General features: G+C 38.2%; 1 protein-coding gene across 1 annotated transcript in view; it reads right to left on the minus strand.

Moving 5' to 3' along the window:
• The window catches only part of LOC124594309 (nipped-B-like protein A), a 480,509-nt gene extending 455,416 nt beyond the window's left edge, over positions 1-25,093 (minus strand). The window contains exons 1-2 of the mRNA XM_047132672.1: positions 24,946-25,093; positions 15,457-15,635 (exon numbers count right to left, since the gene is read on the minus strand). Coding sequence (XP_046988628.1) covers positions 15,457-15,635; positions 24,946-25,093 — 327 coding nt within the window. The remainder of the gene's footprint in view (positions 1-15,456; positions 15,636-24,945) is intronic.
• Between the last annotated feature and the right edge of the window lie 411 nt (positions 25,094-25,504).

Below are 25,504 nucleotides of genomic sequence, written 5' to 3' on the forward strand. Positions count from 1 at the left end.
ACAGGCGAAATACCCTCAGACTTCAAGAAGAATATAATAATTCCAATTCCAAAGAAAGCAGGTGTTGACAGATGTGAAAATTACTGAACTGTCAGTTTAATAAGCCACAGCTGCAAAATACTAACACCAATTCTTTACAGACGAATGGAAAAACTGGTAGAAGCCGACTTCGGGGAAGATCAGTTTGGATTCCGTAGAAATGCTGGAACACGTGAGGTAATACTGACCCTGCAACTTATCTTAGAAAATAGATTAAGGAAAGGCAAACCTACGTTTCTAGCATTTGTTGACTTAGAGAAAGCTTTTGACAGTGTGGACTGGAATACTCTCTTTCAAATTCTGAAGGCGGCAGGGGTCAAGTACAGAGAGCGAAATTCTATTTACAATTTGTACAGAAACCAGATGGTAATTATAAGAGTTGAGGGGCATGAAAGGGGAGCAGTGGTTGGGAAGCGAGTGAGACAGGGTTGTAGCCTCTCCCCGAAGTTATTCAATCTGTATATTGAGCAAGCAGTAAAGGAAACAAAAGAAAAATTTGAAGTAGGAATTAAAATCCATGGAGAAGCAATAAAAACTCTGAGGTTCACCAATGACATTGTAATTCCGTCAGAGACAGCAAAGGACCTGGAAGAGCAGCTGAACGGAATGGACAGTGTCTTGAAAGGAGGATATAAGATGAAAATCAACAAATGCGAAACGAGGATAATGGAACGTAGTCTAATTAAATCAGGTGATGCTGAGGGTACTAGATTAGGAAATGAGACGCTTAAAGTAGTAAATGAGTTTGGCTATTTGGGGAGTAAAATAACTGATGATGGTCACAGTAGTGAGGATACAAAATGTAGACTGGCAATGGCAAGGAAAGCGATTCTGAAGAAGAGAAATTTGTTAATATCGAGTATAGATTTAAGTGTCAGGAAGTCATTTCTGAAAGTAGTTGTAAGGAGTGTAGCCATGTATGGAAGTTAAACATGGACGATAAATAGTTTAGACATGAAGAGAATAGAAGCTTTCGAAATGTGGTGCTACAGAAGAATGGGTAGATCACATAATTAATGGGGAGGTATTGAATATAACTGGAGAGAAGAGAAATTTGTGGCACAACTTGACTAGAAGAAAGGATCGGTTGGTAGTGCATACTCCGAGGCATCAACGGATCACCAATTTATTAATGGAGGGCAGCGTGGAGGGTAAAAATCGTAGAGGGAGACCAAGAGGTGAATACACTAAGCAGATTCAGAAGGATGTAGGCTGCAGTAGGTACTGGGAGATGAAGAAGCTTGCACAGGATAGAGTAGTGTGGAGAGCTGCATCAAACCAGTCTGTGGACTGATTACCACAACAACAACAACAAGAGAGACAAAATTAAGATACTATTAACAGGTGAAATAAAGGATATCTGAGCATTGGGTTAAACCTGAATTAATTCAACATACAAAAATAAAGAAATTCATGTTGTCTTCCCACTACTGCAGAAAAAAGAGCAAGCAGAGGGGGTAACAGTTTACATAAAGGAAATATAGATTTTACTACCCTGACTGAATTAGCTGGCATGAATAATGAAAAAACTACAGCTATAAAAATTATTATTTCCACCTGTTTATTACTACAGTTTACTGATCACCTTCTGGAACTTTTGAACTTTTCTTAAACAAATTTGAGTCATTGTTAAGCAAAGTAAACAAAATGGATTGTGATTTGAGAACCTGTGGTGACTTCAATATCGATTTCCTCACAAAAAGTAGAAACAGAGAGGCCCTTCTGAACCTTGCTACATCCTACAGTTTAATCGCCAAAGTAAAAGCTGCTAACCCAGCAGCAGGCAGTTGTGAAACAGTTTTAGATCAGTTTCTAGTCAAGACGAGTTTACACAGCACGTCACCAAAGATTTTTAAAGCAGGCTTTTGTAAACTATCTTGCTCAAATATTAAACTAGAAAATCAAAATCAATAATATTAAAAACATGTCTTTAAAAAGCACATGTGGTAGCTATAGCCAGGATAACATCAACTACTTCAACCGCTTATGAAACAAAAGTGATCACAGATTAACAAAATGAATGACATAAATGAAAAATTCAGTACATTCACTGATACACTAACTCACTTCTTTCACACTGCATTTCCACAGAAAAATGTAACCATAAGGGGAATTCTAGATCCGAGAGTTAGATCACAAGAGGAATAAGAATTTCTTGCCACAAGAAGAGACTACTTCATAAAACATATAACACGAAAAATTTCTCACCTGAATTCCACTTGTACTACAAAAAGTACCCCAGAACGTTATTTTTGAACTGTTTATGAGGAATTTGGATTCCTTACTGTCCAATATGTCAGACAGCAACAAGCAGTTAATAGTCTGTGATGACTCCATTGCAGATTTTCTACAGGATTCTGATAGGAAAAATGATATGGAAACCTTATGGGGATCCTACAATTTTATCTCAGTAATTAATTTTCTATAATGGGTGGATGAAGACAGTAGGACCCTAATTGATAAAGTTTTCTTTGGTGAAGCTCACAGCAAGAAAATAACTGTCTACCCAAGAACAAATGCTCTCTCTAATCTTAATGAAGAGCTAATTAGGATAAATAACATAATGCCTTACAGTATGGATATTCCTCAGTGGAAATCAGTTATAAATAATGACTCCAGGACAGATGTTTTTAAGAATAGTTTGCAAGAGATGACCCGAGATGAAATTTATAATGAACCAAATGCTAACTTAAAATATAATTTATGCCATGATAAATTCATGTCATTATTTGAAAATAGCTTTCAGCATAAGCAAATCAGAAAGGACAATCAAGTAAAAAACCATGGGTCACTAGAGGGATTAAAGTAGCTTATGAAAGGAAAAGTGGAAAAAGTAGAGGTCCTTCAGTAAGCATGCTACAAAAACTACTCAAAATTACTACAAAAGGTTACCATATTTATTCGAATCTAAGCCGCACTCGAATCTAAGCCGCACCTGAAAAATGAGACTCGAAATAAAGGAAAAAAAAAAAAAAAAATCTCGAATCTAAGCCGCACCTGAAATCTGAGACTCGAAATTCAAGGTGAGAAAAAAGTTTTAGGCCGCACCTCCAAATCGAAACAAAGTTGGTACATTGTAATATGAGACACAATTTAGGTCGAATGAATGACGATGCAGCTACAGTAGTTTGGTTCGAGTCGTAAGCTTAGCAGTTAAGCTTTACCAGGTAGCCATTGCTATGCGTCAGGCGCTCCATCCGTATTTATACGGGTACCCTTCCTTTTTCACGCGCTTTGTCTGGTTTGAATCGATTGCTTATTTTGCTTTGATCTGATAAGTGCCGTTTTCTTTGTTATAGGTGTTTACGTCACTCTAAGCTGAAAATGCATTACTGTACTGCGTCATGCATTGTTTGTCGCATTCTGATAGTTCGTGTTTACGGCCTGTCGCCGCTCGCGGCATGGCTTGCTTTTGTGCGCGCTACCGCCGCTTACAATAATAAAAAAGAGAGGAATTGTCTCATAACCGAAACAACGGCAAGAGACTGCTCTTTGTTGTTACTTACACTGCTGCTTTCTTTGATAATGATCAACAAGAACCAAATAATAAACTGCGTATGATAGAACATAGTTCTGAACGAGAGTTAGTCGAAAATTTTTCTCCGTTTGAAAATCTTTGCAGCCGCTTCTTTAGTATATCAAATTCTGCACAGAAATTAGTCACCTTAGATTTAAAAATCTAGTCAGTTGCCGTACTTCATTTCTGACTGTGTCACTATTAGGCATAAGAATAATACGAATATAAACATGAAACGATACGTATATTCTTCCGCGTTTGCTGTTGTCTCACTCTAGTTTCGTAGTTTATTAGGCAGACAGGATTTAAATGAGATAGCAGCAAACACGAAAGAATACATGGCAAAATGTTTATATTCGTATTATTCTTATAGTGAAGAGAATACTGCATGTGATTCACATTTCATCATGTTCCTATTAGCAACCACCTCTTCTCACAGGTAGGAAAAAATTCAGAACGTAGAGTTGGCCATATTGACAAACATCCCAAACAGTCTTGCCAGTCGGATTTTCGTATTACATTGAAATTCTGCTACATTCGAAGATGAACAATACGGAATTTGTATTTACTTCGTTGAATAATGTATGAAAATGCAGTGGTCGAAACTCGGGGCGGAGAAAAAAGCTCGTCTTCCACCCTTTTTTAATTTTTTTTTTATTTACTGACGCAGAAGTTTTGGCGCCAGTATTTATCTTTGTGCCTACAAAGCACGCCTGTGTAGCGCTACATATATTCGACGGCAGAAGTTAGCTGTGGCGGCACCTACCAGCATTTTTCAGAACTTCCGCTTGCTTTGCACTCGATTCTAAACCGCAGGCGGTTTTTTTGGATTACAAAAACCGGAAAAAAAGTGCGGCTTAGATTCGAGTAAATATGGTATTTAAAAAATCAAGGAAGATTCACGTAATGTCAGAAGTCAGTAATTCCAAGAACAGGCTTGAGGCTATATGGAATGCAGTGAAACAAGACAGAAGACAACCAGCCACAGAACAGAATAGTATCACTGTTGAACTGAATGGAAGGGCTATAAATCAGTCACAGGTAGCAAACATATTTCTTGAATGTAATAGGAAGCATAGGGACAAACAGCTCACGAGAAAAATCACAGCAGTATGTTGAAAAAGTAACTTGCATAAAATTCAATCATATTGATGTATCACCAATTTCTACTTCTGAAATTAAGAGAATTATAAGTTCTCTCAAAAATAAAAGTTCATCTGGTTTTGAAGGTGTTTCCAATAGAGTACTAAAGGTATATTCCCATATAATAAGCCCAGTCGTATCTGAAATATGTAAGTCACTAAAAACTCAAGGTAGTTTTCCAGAGATACTGAAATATATGGTTGTTAAACACATCTTTAAAAAAAGGAGATTAGAGAGATGTCAATAACTATCGACCTGTTTCATTGCTGACATCATTTTCCAAATTTTTTGAGAAGGTTTTGCATTCTAAAATAGTATCTCACTTCACAAAAATAATATCCTCAGCAAATCACAGTTTGGGCTCCAGAAGAAGTGCTCTAATGAGAATGCCATGTACATGTTTACTCAAGAAATTTTACAAGCAGTAGGTAAAAAGGTGAGGGCTAATAGAAATCCTTGGGTAACAGAAAAGATATTGAATTTAAGTGATGAAAGGAGAAAATACAAAAATGCAGTAAATGAAGCAGGCAAAAAGGAATACAAACGTCTCAAAAATGAGATCGACAGGAATTTTGAGACTGCTATTGTTAGTTCTATCAGTAGTTCTACTGGTGTAACTGAACTTAGGTAATGTAGATGCATAGTTTCTTTCAGTAACTGTAAAAGTTTACCATGAGTGAAAAGTGTGGGCTCTGTTGTAGGTTTTTGAGTAGTGGGTTAAGGTATGGGATTTGTTCAAAGTATTTTCATTGGGGGAATGTAGTGGGAAGTCAGTGGGCTTACTTGTGAGATTTTCTCCTGGGAATGCAGAATCTGTAGTAGACATAAGTTGATAGAGGAGCAGGAGCATAAGATCTGTGAACTTGAGGTGCAGTTACAACGCACAAAGGAGGAACTAGATAGGTTGAGGAGGGTGACGGGTGGTGGGGAATGGAAACTGGCAGTTGACAAGAAGGCAACTAGGAGGAGGAAGTATTCAGACAGTTATACTTTGCATAGATGCAATAGATTTGACCAACTGTCAGAGTTGAGTGGAGAGGAGCCTCTATAGCTGTAGATGTAGGGAACATGCAGCAGTCCTCAACAGTTAGGAGGCCTAGGTCAGTTGCAAATTCTAACAGAAAGAAGAAGGTTCTGCTGCTAGGTAGGTTGCATGGTAGAGGTGTAGGCCAGCAGTTGCAGGAAGTGTTGGGGAGTGAGTACCAGGTCACCAACATTGTGAAGCCTAGCGCAGGGTTTACTCAGGTGACTTACAACATAGGAGAGTTATGTAGGAATTTTATGGAGAAGGATCAGTGATAGTGTGTGAAGCAGGGAACAGTCTTGATAGGGACGGGGAATATGATGTAGGTGGTGACCTGGTAAAGACAGCTACTCAAACTGGTGGCACTAAAGTGCATTTCATGCAGCTATTTCAGCATTGTGATCAGCCTCATCTTAATGCAGCTGCTAGGCGCATTAATATTAGGCTGGGGGCAGAGGGCATGGGTCACATTTCAGTGTTGCCAGTTGGGTCTATCAGTAGATCGGATTTCACTAGGCATGGCCTGCACCTCAATAAGTGTGGGAAGGGGAAGCTGGCAAAGCTTTCAGATGACATTGTAGCGGGAGGTGGTGGGATCACTGATGGAAAAATTCCTGTAGTAGTTGGTGTTAGACTGCACCTTCTTTAGACTGAAGTCAGCTGATAGGTATACCTGCTTGAAGGAAGCCCCTCTAACTAAGGGCTCACCTTCAGAGGAAATCATGTTTCGAAGTAGAGAAGGAATTAGCATATTTCATCAAAATATAAGAGGTTTTAGAGATAAAGTTAGTGAACTGCTAATAGATGTTGAATCTGAAATTATTGGTATATTGGCCCACTTGAATAATCTGACAATTCAGAGGCTTCCTTTAGCAGGAAACAGATTAGCTGGCTGTTCTTCAAGGAGTTCCTTGTGGTGTGGGGGAGTGGCTATGAACATAAAAAACAGTATTCCATTTGAGTCCACAGACATATCACGGCACTGCACTGAACAGATATTTGAATGTTGTGCAGGGGCAGTTGAATTTAATGGAACTAAACTACTAATTGTTGTTGTTGTTTATAGGTCCCCTAACTCTGACTTCAGAGCATTTCTGTTCAAGCTAGAGAGGATTCTTGATTCACTTTGTAGAAAGTAACAGAAATTAGTTACATGTGGTAACTTCAATATAAATTTTGTAGATGATGGTTGAAGAAAACGGATGTTGATAGATCTCCTAAATTCAAATGATCTGATGCAGACTGTGTTTTCTTTCGACTAGGGTGCAGGGGAACAACAGCACAGCCATAGACAATATTTTTTATTCATTCTTTGTTAGTAAATGGACATTCTGTTAGTAAAAGGGTGAATGGCCTTACAGACCATGATGCACAAATTTTAACACTAAAAAGCTTTTGTACTCAAACAAATGTCACATACAATTACAAACTATGTAGGAAAGTTAATCCAACAGCAATAGAAACTTTTTTAAACCTTGCCAAGGAACAATAGTGGCAGGATGTATATAGTGCCGATAACATATATGATAAATATAATGTTTTCCTTAACACATTTCTCATGCTCTTTGGGAACTGCTTTCCATTAGAACATTCTAAATGAGGCACTAGCAGTAATAGGCAGCCCAGGTAGCTGACTAGTGGGATAAGGACATCATGCAGAACAAGGCAGGAATTATATCTGTGGTGTGCGTACTGTAAGACCTTCGGTACACACACCATCAGATTATTTGACTTGTCGCTCTAACGAAGTAGGCAAGTGTCAGCAAAATGTCTTGTGGTCTTATCGTGGTGTGTTTATCTTCTGCCGTTAGGTCAGATGATAGAAATGCCACTTGCATGCTTAGAGTAGCAGATTGACGGTGACCAACTTTAAACAGAACTTGATTAATTTTCACACACATTTATTAAAATAATAAAACATATAGACATTACATAACTTGATTCTGGATGCTGTTTACAATTGACAATCTGAAGTTCCGTTGGTCTTGGTACGTTAATCTTATTCTCACATATCTCTGATACCTGACAAAGTGTCTATACATTTCTCTTCATGGCTATGTACAGGAATATGCTAATCTTATTAGGCGCAGACTGAAACTTGACTACAGACTAATGCAGACTGGTACAGACTGGTGCAGACAAATGCAGACTGACTAATTGGAGGTCTGTACACTCGTTATAATACCTTGAGCGTTCAGGTATCACTGCGCGAGTGTGATCCGCGAGGAGAAAAGGTTCTACGTTAGCAGCAATCTCATTGGCTGCGTTACATATTAATATGCAGATCAGCGGAAGCAGAATTTGGTCCGTCTTTATGGCAGCGCCATCTCGTAGTGCGGAGACAGACGAGCGCTGCACCTGCGCTGTTGTGCTTAGCGGGGCGCACTCTAGTGGGACAGTTGTGTACGCGCTGACTACGCGGAACTATGTACACAACAATATCAAAATGTTAGAAGTAGTCACTATCAAGCTACAGTAGCCCATTGCAAACAGTATTGTAAGGTGCTCAAAAATGTTATTAGGAAGGCAAAGAGTATGTGGTATACAAATAGAATAGCTAATTCACAGGATAGAATTAAAACCATATGGTCAGCAGCACAAGTTCGACAATATAAAAGTCAAGTTGTAGTAAAAATACAGGGTGATTCAAAAAGAATACCACAACTTTAAAAATGTGTATTTAATGAAAGAAACATAATACAACCTTCTGTTATACATCATTACAAAGAGTATTTAAAAAGGTTTTTTTTCACTCAAAAACAAGTTCAGAGATGTTCAATATGGCCCCCTCCACACACACGACCAATATCAACCCGATACTCCAACTCGTTCCACACTCTCTGTAACATATCAGGCGTAACAGTTTGGATAGCTGCTGTTATTTCTCGTTTCAAATCATCAATGGCGGCTGGGAGAGGTGGCCGAAACACCATATCCTTAACATACGCCCATAAGAAAAAATCACAGGGGGTAAGATCAGGGCTTCTTGGAGGCCAGTGATGAAGTGCTCTGACACGGGCTGTAGACAGTGCTTGAACCAATTTCAGACGATAAGGTTTCATAACTAACCTTTTTCGTAGGACTCTCCATACAGTTGATTGTGGAATTTGCAGCTCTCTGCTAGCTCTGCGAGTCGATTTTCCTGGGCTGCGAACAAATGCTTGCTAGATGTGTGCTACATTTTCATCACTCGTTCTCGGCCGTCCAGAACTTTTCCCTTTGCACAAACACCCATTCTCTGTAAACTGTTTATACCAACGTTTAATACACCACCTATCAGGAGGTTTAACACCATACTTCGTTCGAAATGCACGCTGAACAACTGTCGTCGATTCACTTCTGCCGTACTCAATAACACAAAAAGCTTTCTGTTGAGCGGTCGCCATCTTAGCATCAACTGACGCTGACGCCTAGTCAACAGTGCCTCAAGCAAACAAATGTACAACTAAATGAAACTTTATAGCTCCCTTAATTCGCCGACAGATAGTGCTCAGCTCTGCCTTTTGTCGTTGCAGAGTTTTAAATTCCTAAAGTTGTGGTATTCTTTTTGAATCACCCTGTATTTCTGTTACTGATAAATCATATATATGTACAGTATTTAACAATCATTTTCTGAGCATTGTTGGTGAATTAAATAAAAATTTAGTTTCTACATGGAATCATATAATTTTCTTGGCAAATGCTTTTCCCAGATTGATGTCTGAAATGCTCCTCTGTGATACAGACAAGGGGGGGATTGAGTCATTAATTAAATCACTGAAGGCTAAGGACTCTTATGGATATGATGGAGTGCCTAGCAGAATATTAAAGTACCATGCACACATGTTAGCCCTGTACTTAGCCATATTTGTAATTTTTCCTTTAAGAATGGTAAGTTTCCTGAACGATTAAAGTAGTCAGTAGTAATGCCGCTTTATAGAAATGGATAATGTAGACAGTATTAGACCTACTTCTATGCCATCAGTGTTTGCTAAAGTTAGTGAAAAGGCTGTATATGTAATGGCTGTACATGTAAGGATAATTGATTATTTTATATCATACGATTTGCTATCAAATGTACAGCTCAGCTTTAGAAGTCATTTAAAAACTGAAAATGCTATATTCTCTTTTCTCTGTGAGGTACTGGATGGATTAAAGAGGAGGTTTTGAACGCTGGGCATATTTTTTTATTTAACTAAGGCTTTTGATTGTATTGATCACAAAATATTGCTCCAGAAGTTGGACCATTACGGAACACGGGGAGTAGTTCACAATTGGTTCACCTCTTACTTTAGCAACAACAGCAAAAGGTCATTATTCACAGTGTTGAGATTGGCTGTGATGTGGGTTCTGAGTGGGGTAAAGTCAAGTGGGATGTGCCCCAGGGATCAGTGTTGGGGCCACTTCTGTTCCTTATTTATATAAATGATATGCCCTCTAATATTACGTTTAACTCTAAAATATTTCTGTTCGCTGATGACACTAGCTTGGTAGTAAAGGATGTTGTGTGCAACATTGGCCCAGTTTCAAATAGAGCAGTTCATGACCTACGTTCGTGGCTTGTAGAAAATAAACTAACACTAAATAACAGTAAGACTCAGTTTTTACAGTTTCTAACACACAATTCAACAAAACCTGACGTTTTAATTTCATAGTATGGGCATATGATTTGTCAAACTAAACAGTTCAAATTTCTAGGTGTTCAGATAGATAGTAAACTCTGGTGGAAAGCCCACGTTCAGATTCTTGTTCAAAGCAGCATTAGCAGCATTAGCTGCCATTTTTACTGCTCGAACGGTATCAGAAGTGAGTGATCATGCGACATGAAAATGAGTCTACCTTGCGTATTTTCATTCACTTATGTCATATGGTATTATATTTTGGGGTAACTCTTCCCATTCTAAAAGGATATCTTTAGCTCAGAAATGGGTGGTTCAGCAATAAGGGATGCAAGTTCACGAACCTCTTCTCGACCCCTGTTAACGAGTCTGGGTATTTTGACATTGGCCTTTCAATCTATATATCCCTTACTGTCATCTCTTGTTAACAATATCAGCCTATTCCCAAGAATAAACAGCTTTCACTCACAGGATGTATACGCAGACAAGAAAAAAAAAAAAAAATTACCAGGTTTTTCCTGGTTAAAAATACACTTTCTCCTGGACGAAAATTTACTTTTTCTATGTTAAGTGACAGTATACTTTTCCTCGGAACTGTAAAACGTATCAGTCCTTTGAATGGTTATGGGTTTATATACCGGTGTAGAATTTCCTGGCCCTTAAAAAATGAAACTCAATAAAAATAATAAAAACATATTTTGGAAAGATCTTTGATGTGCAACAACGTGTACACTGCATGTTTTTGTGATGTGGTCAGCCAATAGCAATATCGCTGTTAAGTAGCCCGTACACACAAATAAGGAAAGTATCTAAGATTAATAAGCTGCAAGAGCAGCTAAGCTTTCACATATAACGTTGATGTTTTTTGGGCGTGTTACAATTTAAGATACATCACACAAATGTGCCAGTAAAATTTTTAATAACGACATAAATGTCTGATCTTCTGGACTCAAAATTTTTCAAAATGGCCGTTCTCAAAGAGTTGATTTTTAAATGACAGTCAAACGCTCTGTGATTTAAGAAATTCATCATACATTCTCACACATAGTTCATCTTACATTCAAGGAAACTTACTTTGAAAGTAACGCTTTTCAAACAACCATTCGCAATTTTTCCCACGACCTGTTACAAATTGGTTAGTTTCAGCAGTTGCCAGAGAGCACCAGATAGCAGGTGTCACCGCACTTGTGCAGTTATGACGACGCAGGAAGCACGTATGTTTGTACGTGTAAAACATTAGAAGACCTCACATTATGTCATACAAGAAAAAAGACATCAGAGGATACTCCCAGAGCATTGGAATTTCATGAACCATACTAAAATGCATAATTCGGCTTAAAGTGCAGATTCATGTGTTCAGATTCAGATGTAAATTTTCTTGGAGTAGCAGTACTGTTTTATCATGTTTGGTTCTTTATTATGGCATAATGCCATACGTGCTACAAGATGAAAACATACACTTTTGAAATGCAGTGAACAGTTGAAACTAGCCAGCAGTGCTCAATTAAACACTTCTTTTCAAATATTTTGATTGCCTCAATGGAAAAAATTAATAAAAGCCAAATTTATTTAACAAACTGGCAAAAATTAATTCATTGTTCTGCAAGGTGATTAATGCTTCAGTGTCAGAAAAGTGGAAATAAAATAAAATCTGAAACTTATAACATATCTTAGCCTACTGGAATTATGTTAATGTATTTTACTTCACTTTATAGCTCGCGCTCACGGAAATCCGTTTTGTTTTCATTTGACGTGAGAGCAATAAATGAAGAGGAAACAGGAAAACCACTAAACGTAAACTCAGCGCACATGGAGATTGTCCACCTTCCCACAACTCAGGCTGCTCTGTGCATCAGCCCTGGATCAATGATATTCCGAAGCGCAGCAATACTAGATAGTTCCTTCTGTCTTCTAGATGCAACGGGGATTCCCCTGGCTGAGACACCTCGTTCACAATGCAACATATCCAAAAATCAGCTTACGATTCATTCAGGTATCAACTTAGAATATGTTCAAAAACCAACAGGGATGCGTTTCAAAATTATATGAGTAATCGACAGACCAACATGCACTGCATACTAGGCGCTTTGTGAAACAAGGTTTTTTTCCTCAAGAATACGAATTTTCTGCTTGCTGCTACTGTTTGTACAGCTAACAGCCACATTTCTGTAGCCAGACGCGGGAGAAGGTACTACACATGCGCGACGCAACTGTGCATGCCCATGAGCCCGCTCACAACTGTTCAAACGCTTCTAATGTAAACAGTTGTGATTCTAGCTCATTGGAGGCAATTTGTTGTTATGAATGCATAATCATCCTAATCCTTTGATGCATTCTGCTGTTGGCAGACGTTTGTATGAGCATTGTGTTTTGTTGTTATATATGGCGCATTTCCTTTGCAGCTTAAGTTTTATTTTCATTTTTTTGCTCTTGTTCATGTTTTATTGCTGCAGTAATATACTGCAGTGAGGGGATAGAGTAATATCCTTTATTACAGTATTGTTTCCTATCAGTCAAACTTACAAAAATTTAACCAAAAACTAAAACAAAAAAATTAATGGAATTCTAAAAAATTCCCGGGTTTTTCCCGGTTTTCTCCCAGATGAAAAATTTTCCGAATTTTTCCCAGATCTCCCTGTTGTCCTGGGTCATATACACACTCACTCAGTTAATACTGGGCACAAATCAAACCTGCATTTGGATTGGACTTCCTTAACTTTTGTGCAGAAATGTGTGCAGTATACTGTTGCAACAATTTTCAATAAGCTACCGCTTGAATTCAAAAATCTCAGCAGTAATCCACACGCTTTCTGATCAAAACTGAAGAGTTTCTTCTATTCTGCCAAGGAGTTTCTTGAAAAATTAAGCTGATTCTTGTTGTATTGTTGATTGTGTTTACTTAAACTTATGGGTTATTTGTAATTACTTTTATATTGTAATTTCATGTACTGACATGTTCCATGATCTTTGAGATTTGCTCCTCAATTTGGTCCTATGGAACTTGTCGGGAGGGGGGGGGGGGGGGGGAATACTGCTAGCGAATCTTACAATTTTTTTCTTCTTATCATCCATACTTTCTAATATATAAACTACTTTCGAAGTTCTAAAATGTACTAGAGTAAATAAAATGTCTATAAAAAGCCACACTGTACAATGTACACACTGTGAAACAGTTGCAATTCCTCAAATCCATTACCCGTGGTCTCTGGGCTGTTGAGGAGCACCACAGTCTTGGATCCATGGATAAACCATGAAAATCTGCCGCATTACGCCACAACACAGACACACCAGCCTCAGGGCAGATCGGTGAGACTAGATCTGACAGGCAGGGCCCACACATTAGAGGGAAATTATGGGCTTCAGATCGGCAGCCCCAATTCATTAGAGATACCCACAGAAATGACCTGCTGTTTTGGCCCGTCATGGAAGTCCACTCGTATGGCCAGTTATTCACGTGTCACAGATAGCATGTCGATGAAATGAGACCGTGGTGATCACCCATGCAACAGATAACTTGTGCAAATACTATGAGAATCAATACTAATGAGGATAGGTGGCAACTCACTGTAAAGATGACTGCTGAGCCACAGACATGCACATAGGAAAGTCAATCACACTCTCAACTAAATTTTTGGCTGTAGCCTTTGTCAGTAAACGAGAGCACACACACACATTCACACAATCAGACACAACTCACACACACATGACCACTGTTTCCAGCCGTTGCGTCAACAAGCTCTGAGAATCAGATCCTGCTGTGGAGAATACCCGTTGGCTTCAAAAACTCTCTTCAAGTTTAGAAGCTCGTCCTGCAGACTGCTCTCATCAGCAATGATGTGTGCTCTGTAAAAAACGCTCTGAAAACATTCATCATCTGCAATGGATGGTGACAGCTATTTGCAAATAACTATAAATCTGTATATTTTGGTTTTAAATATAATGTATGTCCCAATGTTCCATCATCTTTGTGCCAGATCAAAACATTAAAAAATGGAAGACATCTCTCCTTTTCAATGTCCATTGCAAACTGAATTTGTTCATGGATGGAATTCAGATTGCGTGAAAATTGTTGTAATTTATCTTCACTGTGTAGCCACATTACAAACATGTCGTCAACATATCTCTAAAATACTGTGGGTTTTAAGGTAACTGATTCCAGTGCCGTCTTACAGAATATTCAATTTTTGATCTTTGATTATTTGCAAAATTCAGTCCCATAGTTTTGTACCCATCATTTTTCTCATCGCAGAAATGCACATTTTTACTAGAAAAACGTGTAGATTTACTTCAACCTAGAAAATTTCATTTTTAGCCAAATTTGGCAGACTCTGTGGAACCCCACAGGAATACACATAATATCAGCAACATAGTTTGTGTCATGTTCTCAATTTTACTGTTATCCAACACATAGTTAAACAGACTTACTCCTTTCCTCATTATAATTTCATGTTCATTAATTTTGCTTTCTTTTTGGTTAACATGTCCCAATCATTATTTTTTTGCACATCTATAAATAGTTGTGCTGGACAACGCTTCAGGCAGCTAGAGGTTGGCATTCATTACATGAACAGCATACAATTGGTACAAAGTTAAACTGAACACCATGCTTGAAGTCAGCCGCTACACTTTTAGCATCTATATGTCACTAGCCAGTATCATTCAATCTGTGGTTCCCAGTCACTTATTAACATTTCATCAATAAAAATGTATGATTAAGTTGTGAGAGAGTTAAATAGTCAAGCTGTACACATACAGTTAAACCATTTGCAGCAGCATATAATTAGCCTGAGAGTATTAGATGTCATGTGAATGTTCTGTAAGTATGAACTAGTGTGATAAGAAAGTATTCATGTAATTGTTTGCTGAGGAGTATAAATTACTGAGCTTGTGCAAACGCTGAAACTGCTTACTCTCAGAAAGATGATCATCACAAAATCAGAACCGAGCCCCAATAAATGCGAGGGAACTGAAAACTGTGTGCAGTATGTAGTGTATGTTCTTCAATGAATGTCAATCCAGTCCATAAACAGAAGGAGATGTTATGTGAGGCCACTGAAGGAGAGTAGATCAGATAGGTTAAACCAGCACTAAAAATCATCACTGAAAATAGTGCTCAAGTCCAACTTAAAACTTACAGGATCAGTTCTCACAGAGACATAAACAGCAACACGGATGTTCATTTGCAATGCACTGAGCAGCTTGATGAGTTTCTGTGATGGCACTGCATGAATATAACCTCGTTCCTTAAGCTCAGCTGCACAGCTTTTCAATTCCAACAAATTCTCATATCTTATTATGGCATTTTTTGTGACATCTGCAATTAAGAGGGAAAATTTCTTATTTAAACATAAACAATGTACAAAAAATACAGACATTTGCAATATACTGAATAAAATAGGTGACTACACTGTCCAACACCAGTCATGAAATAAACTTAAGTCTCAACATGTAAAGAGTAAGAATAAGTTCTGCTGCAGGTTGTCTGCTTGTCACAAAGAAACATCATCAATACACCATGTATTGATGGAAATAAATTCTGACACTGCTTTTCAGAAAACAATGTGACATAACTGACCAAAAATACAATTAAAAGACTACAATGAAACCCTGGTATGGCATATAATTAAAATGTTACAGTTAACAATGTAGGAAAAGATAGATTGATACTTACCATAAAGAAAACACTAATTTGCACACAGGTACAATTAAAGGACACTTACATGTAAGCTTTCAGCTTCAGCTTTCTTCAAAAAAAAAGAGAAAGACACACTATTCATTCACACATGCACGCACTCTCATGCACACATGAATGCCAACACCGGCAGCTCAGGTCAGAACGCAACTATGAATACAATTACAACTACTGGAGAAAAAAATCTGTGACATCAGATGCTGCATCAACGATCTGTGCAGTCACAAAGCCCGTGTTGTGCATAGATGATCATTGATACAATGTGACTCGAAAGCCAATGCAATTATCCATGCACAACACAGGCTTCGTAACTGTGCACATTGCTGATGCAGCAATTGATGCCGCAGATTCTTTCCCCCAGTAGTTGTAATTGTATTTATAGTTGCATTCTGGCCTGAGCCACTGGAGTTTGCAGTCATGTGTGCATGAGGTGTGCTTGCTTGTGTAAATGAATGGTGTGTATTTCTCTTTCCCACAAAGGCTGAGCCTGAAAGCTTATGTGCAAGTGTCTTAATTGTGCCTGTGGGCAACTTAGTGTGTTATCTTCATGGTAAATTGCAATCTACCTTTTTCTACATTGTTGATATTCCTACTTTAAGTTTCCATTGCTTAAAGGTTACAGTTAAATATTACTACGTTAGTCAGTTATTTGCATGTTCCACAGACCACAATTGTGAGCTCTCACTATGATGCAGAAAACATCAGCTAGTTTACATATGCCATATACTTTATATTTAAGAGTATGCCAATATCCTGGTCTACTGCACAATTATCTTTTATATTGATCTTAAGCTATCATTTTCACTTTTCTTTTTTTTATATGGATATGTGATTTATATCACCAGCTCAGTCAATTCCCGCAACCATTCTGTTTTTGTGACTACTGTGCTACTTTTGTGTCTAGATGGGTGCCAGACACAAACATCCAGTTACTCAATTGGGATCAGCACGCATGAATTAACTTTTAGAAACTTTGCTGGCCCTCATATGTAATAGATGAGTCGAAAACAGTCATTGCCTTTGTAAATTCCACTCCAAGGAGTCATAACTATACCCCTCAGTAGTCAATCCCACTGGTGGTAGGTCTATAAGAGCACAAATTTTCTATCAAGAGAGGGAAAATTTGTTAAATCACAGGCATTGGTAACTAAAATTGCCATAATATTCTACACTAGTGCCACTGACAAGAATGCCACAGAAGACATGAAAATTTACTTCTGCACTGTTACTGAAGATTTTAAATTGAAGAGTTGAATCAAAACAGGATGGATTAAGTACATACATGCATTGCACTAATGATGAAAACTATTTCTTTCGAGACAAGCTATTACCCAGTGTTGCCCAGTTAATCTTATTTCCCATTAGGAAGGAAAAAGAACCAAATGCACCTAAAGTGAAAATCAAAGTAGTTTCATTTGCATGTTTCAATCATATGTATAGAACAGAAATTATAACATAACTTCATTAAAAGAAAAATTTGCATGAAAAAAAAAAAAAAAAAATACAGAATTACAATGTGAAAGAAAAGTTACCTTGTACACATCATTAGGAGGTGAAATTCTGAGTACCATCAACAGACATACATAAAATTACAAAAAATAATCCTAGCTTTCAGAACTACCTGTTCTATTTTTTTCCCTAATAGTATATGTCTATCAGCAGTACTTAAAAGAGTTTTGCCTCCTGAAGTTAGAGTCTGGCAATAATTTTGTCTCTAAAATTATTAAGTACAATTTTTACAAATTTGTAGTAGTAACAATATAATACAAAACTTGGCTATAAGCAACATTTTTTAATTCCCCAACAAGAGTGAGATTTTAAAAAATCTTGAGGATATACATATGTACACATTATGTGTAATGAAAGATTAACAATTTCTAAGAACATAAAGAAGTGGAAAAATGTTTCTAAAAATTTGCAAAAAGTTGTACACATTTAAGTTTGACAAAAACTTAAAATTACCTTTTCACAGCTTACCCTAAGTTAACTTCTCTTGATGAAAGTGGTAACAAATTACTGTCCCAAGTTACTTAATTTTCATCCATTACTTTTTGGAAAACATATGGCAAAATAAAAATAAATAGTTACAAAATGTAGCACTAGATGGCACTGTAAGCACCATAATTTAACAGTGGTCGACTACAAATGACAAATTAATCATACAACTATGCCTAAGGTGTACGTTTGACGTTAAACAAACTGTACTACTCAGTGTGCATGGGTGTACAGGTGTGATACTGTTAGTTATATAAGCCCATCCACCACGGCAAGGTCAGATCACATTGTATGAGAAAGAACGGTTTTCAATTGTCCTTAGGCCAAAAACAGCATAAAAAGTATCACTCACATTGGTTTCTGATTATCCTGAGGCCAAAAACCACATCAAACATCAATCACATTGGTTTTTAATTGACCTGAGGCCAAAAACCGCATAAAAGCATCTATCACATCAGGTTTCAATTGTCCTGAGGCCAAAAACCGCACAAAAAGCATAAATCAAAATCAAATTGGATTATTAATTTCCATGTGACTGGCGCAAAACATGTTCAATATGCCGTCCACCATTTTCTGCAACAAGTTGAAATCGAGAAACAGCATGTTGCACAACCGACTGAAGTGTTTCCGAGGTCACATTCAGAATGTGTTGCACAATGTATGCCTTCAATGCAGCTATGTTTGCAATCAGAACACTGAACACAACATCTTTCAGATATCCCCACAGCCAGAAGTCACACGGATTAAGATCAAGTGATCAGGACGGCCAGGCCATACGGAAATGGCAGCTGATAATTCCAGCATTTCCAAAATGGCGCTTCAGCAGCTGCTTAAGTGGATTTGCAACGTGTGGAGGTGCGCCATCTAGCATAATCCCATCCACACTGTTGGAGAGCTGGAATGACGTGGTTGTGCAAAAGACACTCATAGCGCTTAGCAGTGACGGTACAGGTAACAGTACAGGAAGCACCTGTCTCTTCGAAAAAATATGGCCCGATGATATATGATGCCATAAACCCCCACCACACAGTGACTTTTACAGGATGAAGTGGTACTGGTTGATATGCGTGTGGATTTTCCGTTCCCATATTCGACAATTCTGTGTATTGACATATCCTGTCAGATGGAAGTGTGCTTCGTCTGTCCACAAAATCTTTCACGGCCAATCATTGTCCACTTCCATGTGAGCAAGAAATTCTATAGCAAAGGTCTCTCTTGCTGGCAGGTCAGCAGGAAGCAACTCGTGCACATGGGTAATTTTGAAAGAATAGCAAAGAAGAATGTTTCATAGGATTTTATGCATCGTGCTTGAGGGTATGACCAATGTTCTGGCAATTGTCCGTGCACTACACGTTTGTACACCACCACTCATCTCCTCCTGCACTGCTGTGGCCACTGCTTCCACTGACATTTAATCAATTTGTTTCCTCCCTCTACCAGGTTGCACACCAAGAGAACCCATCTTTTCGAATATCTGAATCTTTTCTCCAGACCCACGGCAGTCATTGGACCAATGCCTTTTTTCAAAGCCTTCAGCGTCCGGAACTTCTACTGAGAGACATGTACACAGTCATCATTCTTGTAATACAGCTTTACAAGCAGAACACGATCCTGCATTGAGACAGTCACGGCAAACATTGCAAACATGAAAGGAGGAAAAGCCGTGTTCCCACCGTGTTTATACCAACTTCAATGGGCCGTGCGCATGACCGGTGTTTTCATTTACATATTCTGACACATACAGCGCCACCTATTGATCAATTTTCACACTATTTTTTTTCTTCTGCCATACGTTTTACCCCTTCTCCAATAATAATCCATTGCAGTTTGATGTCATTCTGACCAGTGATGTTATTTCTACAGTGTTTTGAAAGTTTAACTTCATTTATAATCACGCTGTAAACACAGACACACAGATACACAAAACGCAAAATCATAATTTGGAAATATTTATTCTGACAAGATTAGGGCCATCAAGCCCCCTGTTGCATCTGACCAAGCAATCCTCTTATTATACATTACATTCACTATGGTACATTAAGAGGTCTTATACAGAGTGGTCACGAACAGTGTGAACAGCTTGTAAGGGTGATGCAGGGTAGGTTGTGCTGAAAAATAATTGTTATGATAAAACTGATATATTGCACCATTTCTGAGATAATTAGCACTGAAGGTAGACAATCACGTCATTGCTTATGCAAATTCAGATGGCCTGCAGAGATGGAGTCGCCAAATATGTTCTCTGTTTGGTTTCCTAAAACCGAACAAGAATGTGGTATCAACGTTCAATACCACACTTGTTAGGGATTGCAATTATCGACCGCGATCCGTACTAGTATTGCTGGACCTGCGAGTCGAGACTGGCGCCACTAGCACCAATCCAGGGCTTGCAACAAGTCTCTAGTGTGCACTTGGTCACTCTTGCTCGGGACGTCAAGCCTTTAGCTGATAGGAAGGAACCTCTAACAAGGCGCTTAGTTAAAGTATGGCCTATGCGATGCCTCTATAGCTCTCTGTTTGTAATTATATTCCTCTTGACTATGGAGACTCCTGTACCACCAGTTAAGTACAATATATTATTTTTTACCAACAACTTCTAATTATTTTAGTCATCATAGACCCAGACCATGCAGTCAGCTCTTTATCGACTACACTGACAAACCTGCTGTACATGCAAAGAAGAGATTTGTATGTTTCTATTTTGCATTGGCCACCAGTCATTCACATTGGCGACGAATCGTTCGTCGTCATCATAACAAAGAAAGCGATACAAAAATTGGACATGGGATGGCAGTAAGGATTGCATCTGAGTCAAAGGTGAAGCAGTCTTGTGTGCTATCATTTATGCTATGAAAAGAGCTGACATTAATTGTATCTGGCAGACCGCTGGAATCTGTGTGCACAATGGCCTGGTTGGATAATTTCAATGCTAATTGACTTGGAATTGGAGCAATGTGTCAATTTTTTTCCTAACACTTATTTCCCAGCACAAGCTACACTGGAACACCCTTACAAGCTTTTCATACTGTTTCTCACCACCCTCTTTAAAAGATGGAAGCAATCACTTAGAAATAGGTATACACAAATAGTGGAAACTGCACTAGCTACTGCAGAAGAAAATGTCAGTTAATACTCATTCATTAAAAGTTTTACTCCAAAGACAAATTACAGACAGGTATATTTAAAGTGAGGACACTGGCATCAATGAATGTCTGAGAGTGCGTCAGAGAGGAAGAGATGGAGAAATGGAAGAGAATGCAAGTAATGAAAGGAGAAAAGAGATGGAAAGAAAATGACACGATTGGCTGAGAAATGGAAAGAGAAAGGAAGTATCACTAGGAGAAGAATGGAGCATTTGCTTTATTGTTCGACTGAGAGAACTGGCTGTGTGTGTGTGTGTGTGTGTGTGTGTGTGTGTGTGTGTGTGTGTGTGTGTGTGTGTGTTTAAGTTTTCCTGAGTGAAGGACAGCCTGTTCCAAAGACAGACAACACCAACAGAGTAAGTAAGAGTTTGTGAATATTTGTTTCATGGATGGGCACTGCTAGAACAATGGATAAATGAGTCTTCCTTATATGATTATGACAAGATAACAGAGCGCATGCAAACTGAGAAGCAGATGAAGTAGACGTAGCGTATGGTAACCACATAATTTTAATGGCTGCAGCCACTTTCACCACATGTATGAAGGACTGATGTGGTTGCAGAAGTAGCATACACAAGTATTCATCGTTAGTTCTAAGTGTCTAGAGTTTTCACTTCTTGTACAATCTTCGATTGTATCACAGTAGTAAAGATTGATTACCCACTGTACTTTTGAACAATCGATGACTGACAGATCTCTACCTTTTTATGCTTGCTTCCCCCTGACAGAGAGCACATCACACTTCTCAACATGTGAACTCATTGACTACATTTCAGTTTCAGTGGGAGACAGCACATCAGACTTGTTGGTTAGGAAGATGGAGAGGTGACTTTGACATTTCTGGTATGTGTCTTTCAGCTGCCTTTTCAATACTCCCATTTGCAGCAGTTTCCAAATGCCTGACAGCAGTCAGGGAGATTTCCAGTTGTTATGAACAACCACTAATTCATCACATTCCGAGAACAGTATTCTGGTTGGGCTGCACTGTGATTGGGTGCAGTGTTTTACAAAACAGCAAATAATAAATTTTAAACTAAGCATGTTGATTCCCTTTTAATTTCTGTATTCATAACGAGTATACAAGGATTACAAGCCCTCTTAAGAAACAAAACATTAGCATCCAACAAAGTATTTTCTTTTATAACAAGAGAAAACCCCCGAGATAAAATTTACTACTTTCTGAAGCTACTTGGAACTGAAAGTCTCTAAGTTTAGTTTTTCTGAGGTTAGTATCACTAAAAATCTCATGTAACACACTCAGAAACAGTGAGAATTTACAAAAAATGCAGACAATATATACTGGCGATGAAAGGTGAAGCTAAATGTAATACAATATAACACTTACAGTAGGTACAGAACACAAAATCACACAACAGCAATCAACTTCTTAAGAGCTATGTTTACACCGTGCACAACTGGGCATAAGGTTTAGTTTGGAGAATCTATAAAATATCATGGTTAAGAATAGAGCTAACTCAATGGCAAATTCTGTACAGAACCTGACAAAGATTCCACCAGGCTCTGAGGCCTTGTTCAGTTTCAGTGATTTCAAGTGGAAGACCTTCATTGAATTTTGGGCAGTAGCATTAGATCATGTTGTTAAGAAAAGGTCAAATTCCAAATTATTATCACAGCATAGGGAACATTCTGTTGTCTAATACATTTTCACTAACATCTAGGTTCATTTTGCTACTGACTAATACTAGTGATATGATCCCAAATCAGGAAAAGAATCCTTTTTCCTAACACACCTATATGGAAGTGAAATGTGGACGATAAATAGTTTAGACAAGAAGAGAATAGAAGCTTTCGAAATGTGGTGCTACAGAAAAATGCTGAAGATTAGATGGGTAGATCACATAACTAATGAGGAGGTATTGAATAGAATCGGGGAGAAGAGGAGCTTGTGGCACAACTTGACTAGAAGAAGGGATCGGTTGGTAGGACATGTTCTGAGACATCGAGGGATCACCAATTTAGTATTGGAGGGCAGCGTGGAGGGTAAAAATCGTAGAGGGAGACCAAGAGATGAATACACTAAGCAGATTCAGAAGGATGTAGGCTGCAGTAGGTACTTGGAAATGAAGAAGCTTGCACAGGATAGAGTAGCATTGAGAGCTGCATCAAACCAGTCTCAGGACTGAGGACCACAACAACAACAACAGACCTACACCAAATTTCACTGCCACTACAACACACTCAGGCAAAAACTGTGCAATGGGCACTTTTTTTTATTAGCACGTCTTGCAGTATGACTTTTCTTAAATAAAACTCTCTTTTTGTGTCCCAAACAGCAGTGGCAGGATATTTATTAATTTAGTTTTTAAAGTTTTTGCATCACACATTCATTCTTGTAAACAATGGCTTCTGACTAACAGCTGACCTGAAAATGGAAGCCTATTGTCCTTCAATGAAGTGCTCTCCCACTGTCCTCTTATCCTGGGTTGCAACAATAGTCCTGTGCAATGACTAACAAAGGCATCTAATAGCTGACCAATATGATACCTTTTGTAGTTTGGAAGACACCATTATCTAATTTTTTAGATCTTACAGAGTAAAACTTAGATGTAATGCTTCTCTGATATTTCCTGATCACAAAAACATGTGACACTAGTGAAATCTCTTGGATAGAATGCCTGAACTTGTGGGCCTCTACAATTGCGCCCTCTCTGAAATTAATTATTCAGAAGACTAATTTGGCCAGAAGTTCAATTGGGTGTAGCACATCATGACGAGGTACATACCTTTACTATACACTGATGTTTACATGAGCATCAACAGTCGGAAGGACGAAGCTTTCAAACATGTCATGCGTAGCATGATAGCTTCCTATCATTCTTTTTTTGTTCGGATCTGTTTGTGTCACCTATAAACTGCAACTAAGTGCCAACCAGGACTGCTCATCCGTTGGTAAAGTGGCAGGCCATGTAGCCTTGTGAAAAGTTTCAGGTAACCAATAACAATGAGAAATTACAGTTTGCTTTTATTGCTGAAACTTAAATTTTTTTGTCTTGAGTTTGCTCGTAGACATTAGCCTTAAACGCCATGAACAAAGTGACCATGATTTTAGTTCTGCCACAGACTGCTGATCACCATTTTCTCGGATACATTATTAGGTTGTGGTTAGGTTAGGACTTTAGTCTAAATTCAGGACTATAAAATGCATCGTCTGCCACAGTTCAGTAATAGGTTCCCAAAATCAGATGTCAACAGATCATCTCCCATGTCCGTCATACGTCGAGGCGGCTGCTTCCAACATCGGTCTGCGTTACACATCAACAGCATTTGTGGAGTGACCCACTGTGTTGGTGGTTTTAGCTCTCTGAGACTGCAGATGTGTGTGCAAGTTGCATTTACGTGTGTGTGTGTGTGTGTGTGTGTGTGTGTGTGTGTGTGTGTGTGTGTGTATGTGTGTGTGTGTGTGTGTGTGTGTGTGGTAGTACTGCTGACAAAGGCCTCAATGGCCAAAAGCTTTAATTGTGTGAATCTTTTTGTTGTGCCTATCGCAACTCAGCATCTCCGCTATATGGTGAGTATAAACTTTCCTTCTCCGGTATTGTTACATTCAATCCTGGATTTTCCATTGTTTAAATGTTTTATACAACACATTTTATTCTACTGATTTTACTGTCTGAATTAACAGCAACATAATCATTTTTCAGATTTTAATACTGGTTTGGCTCTAATCATGACTGTGCTTCTCTCTCTCTTTTGTAGAGCGATTTTTCTATTACACCCATCCATTCAACAGCACTACATTCTAAAGGAATGTGATGTTCACAGACACAACTGACCTGAATCTGTTTTGTAGATTACATCTGTAGACACATCAGCAATATCATCTACCAGCTGCGTAAACCTCTGATAAGCCCTCGCTCTCTTCACTTTCTCAGGATCTATTTTGTCAACTACTGGTGTCAATATCCTCATGAACTTTTTCATTTCAGCCTATTCTTTTATTCTTACATTCACTTCTGAAACAAATAATGAACATCTCAAGTATTAGGTATGGTACCAATGCAAATACTCTTCATTATTTATTACTAATATATTATTATTTAACCATTACAAATGGTATTATTATTATTATTATTATTATTATTATTATTATTATTATTATTATTATTAGTACCAAAAGAAAAATTCACTTGAAGGAACTAAAATTACAAGGACACAATGGCTTGCCATCTCCTATCTTCAGTAGCTGAAATTCCCAGTACTGCCAATTGATGCTTTCGGTACTATGATAAGAAAGTTTCCTCTGGAGAGGAGTGTCTTGTTAAATTGCTAACCTTTTTTATTTTGGAAACAATAAACGAAAAAAAAAAAGGAGTAGTAATGGTTTTTACTTGT

This window comes from Schistocerca americana, chromosome 2 (assembly GCF_021461395.2).
Source record: "Schistocerca americana isolate TAMUIC-IGC-003095 chromosome 2, iqSchAmer2.1, whole genome shotgun sequence".
In the NCBI taxonomy this organism is placed as follows: Eukaryota; Metazoa; Arthropoda; class Insecta; order Orthoptera; family Acrididae; genus Schistocerca; species Schistocerca americana.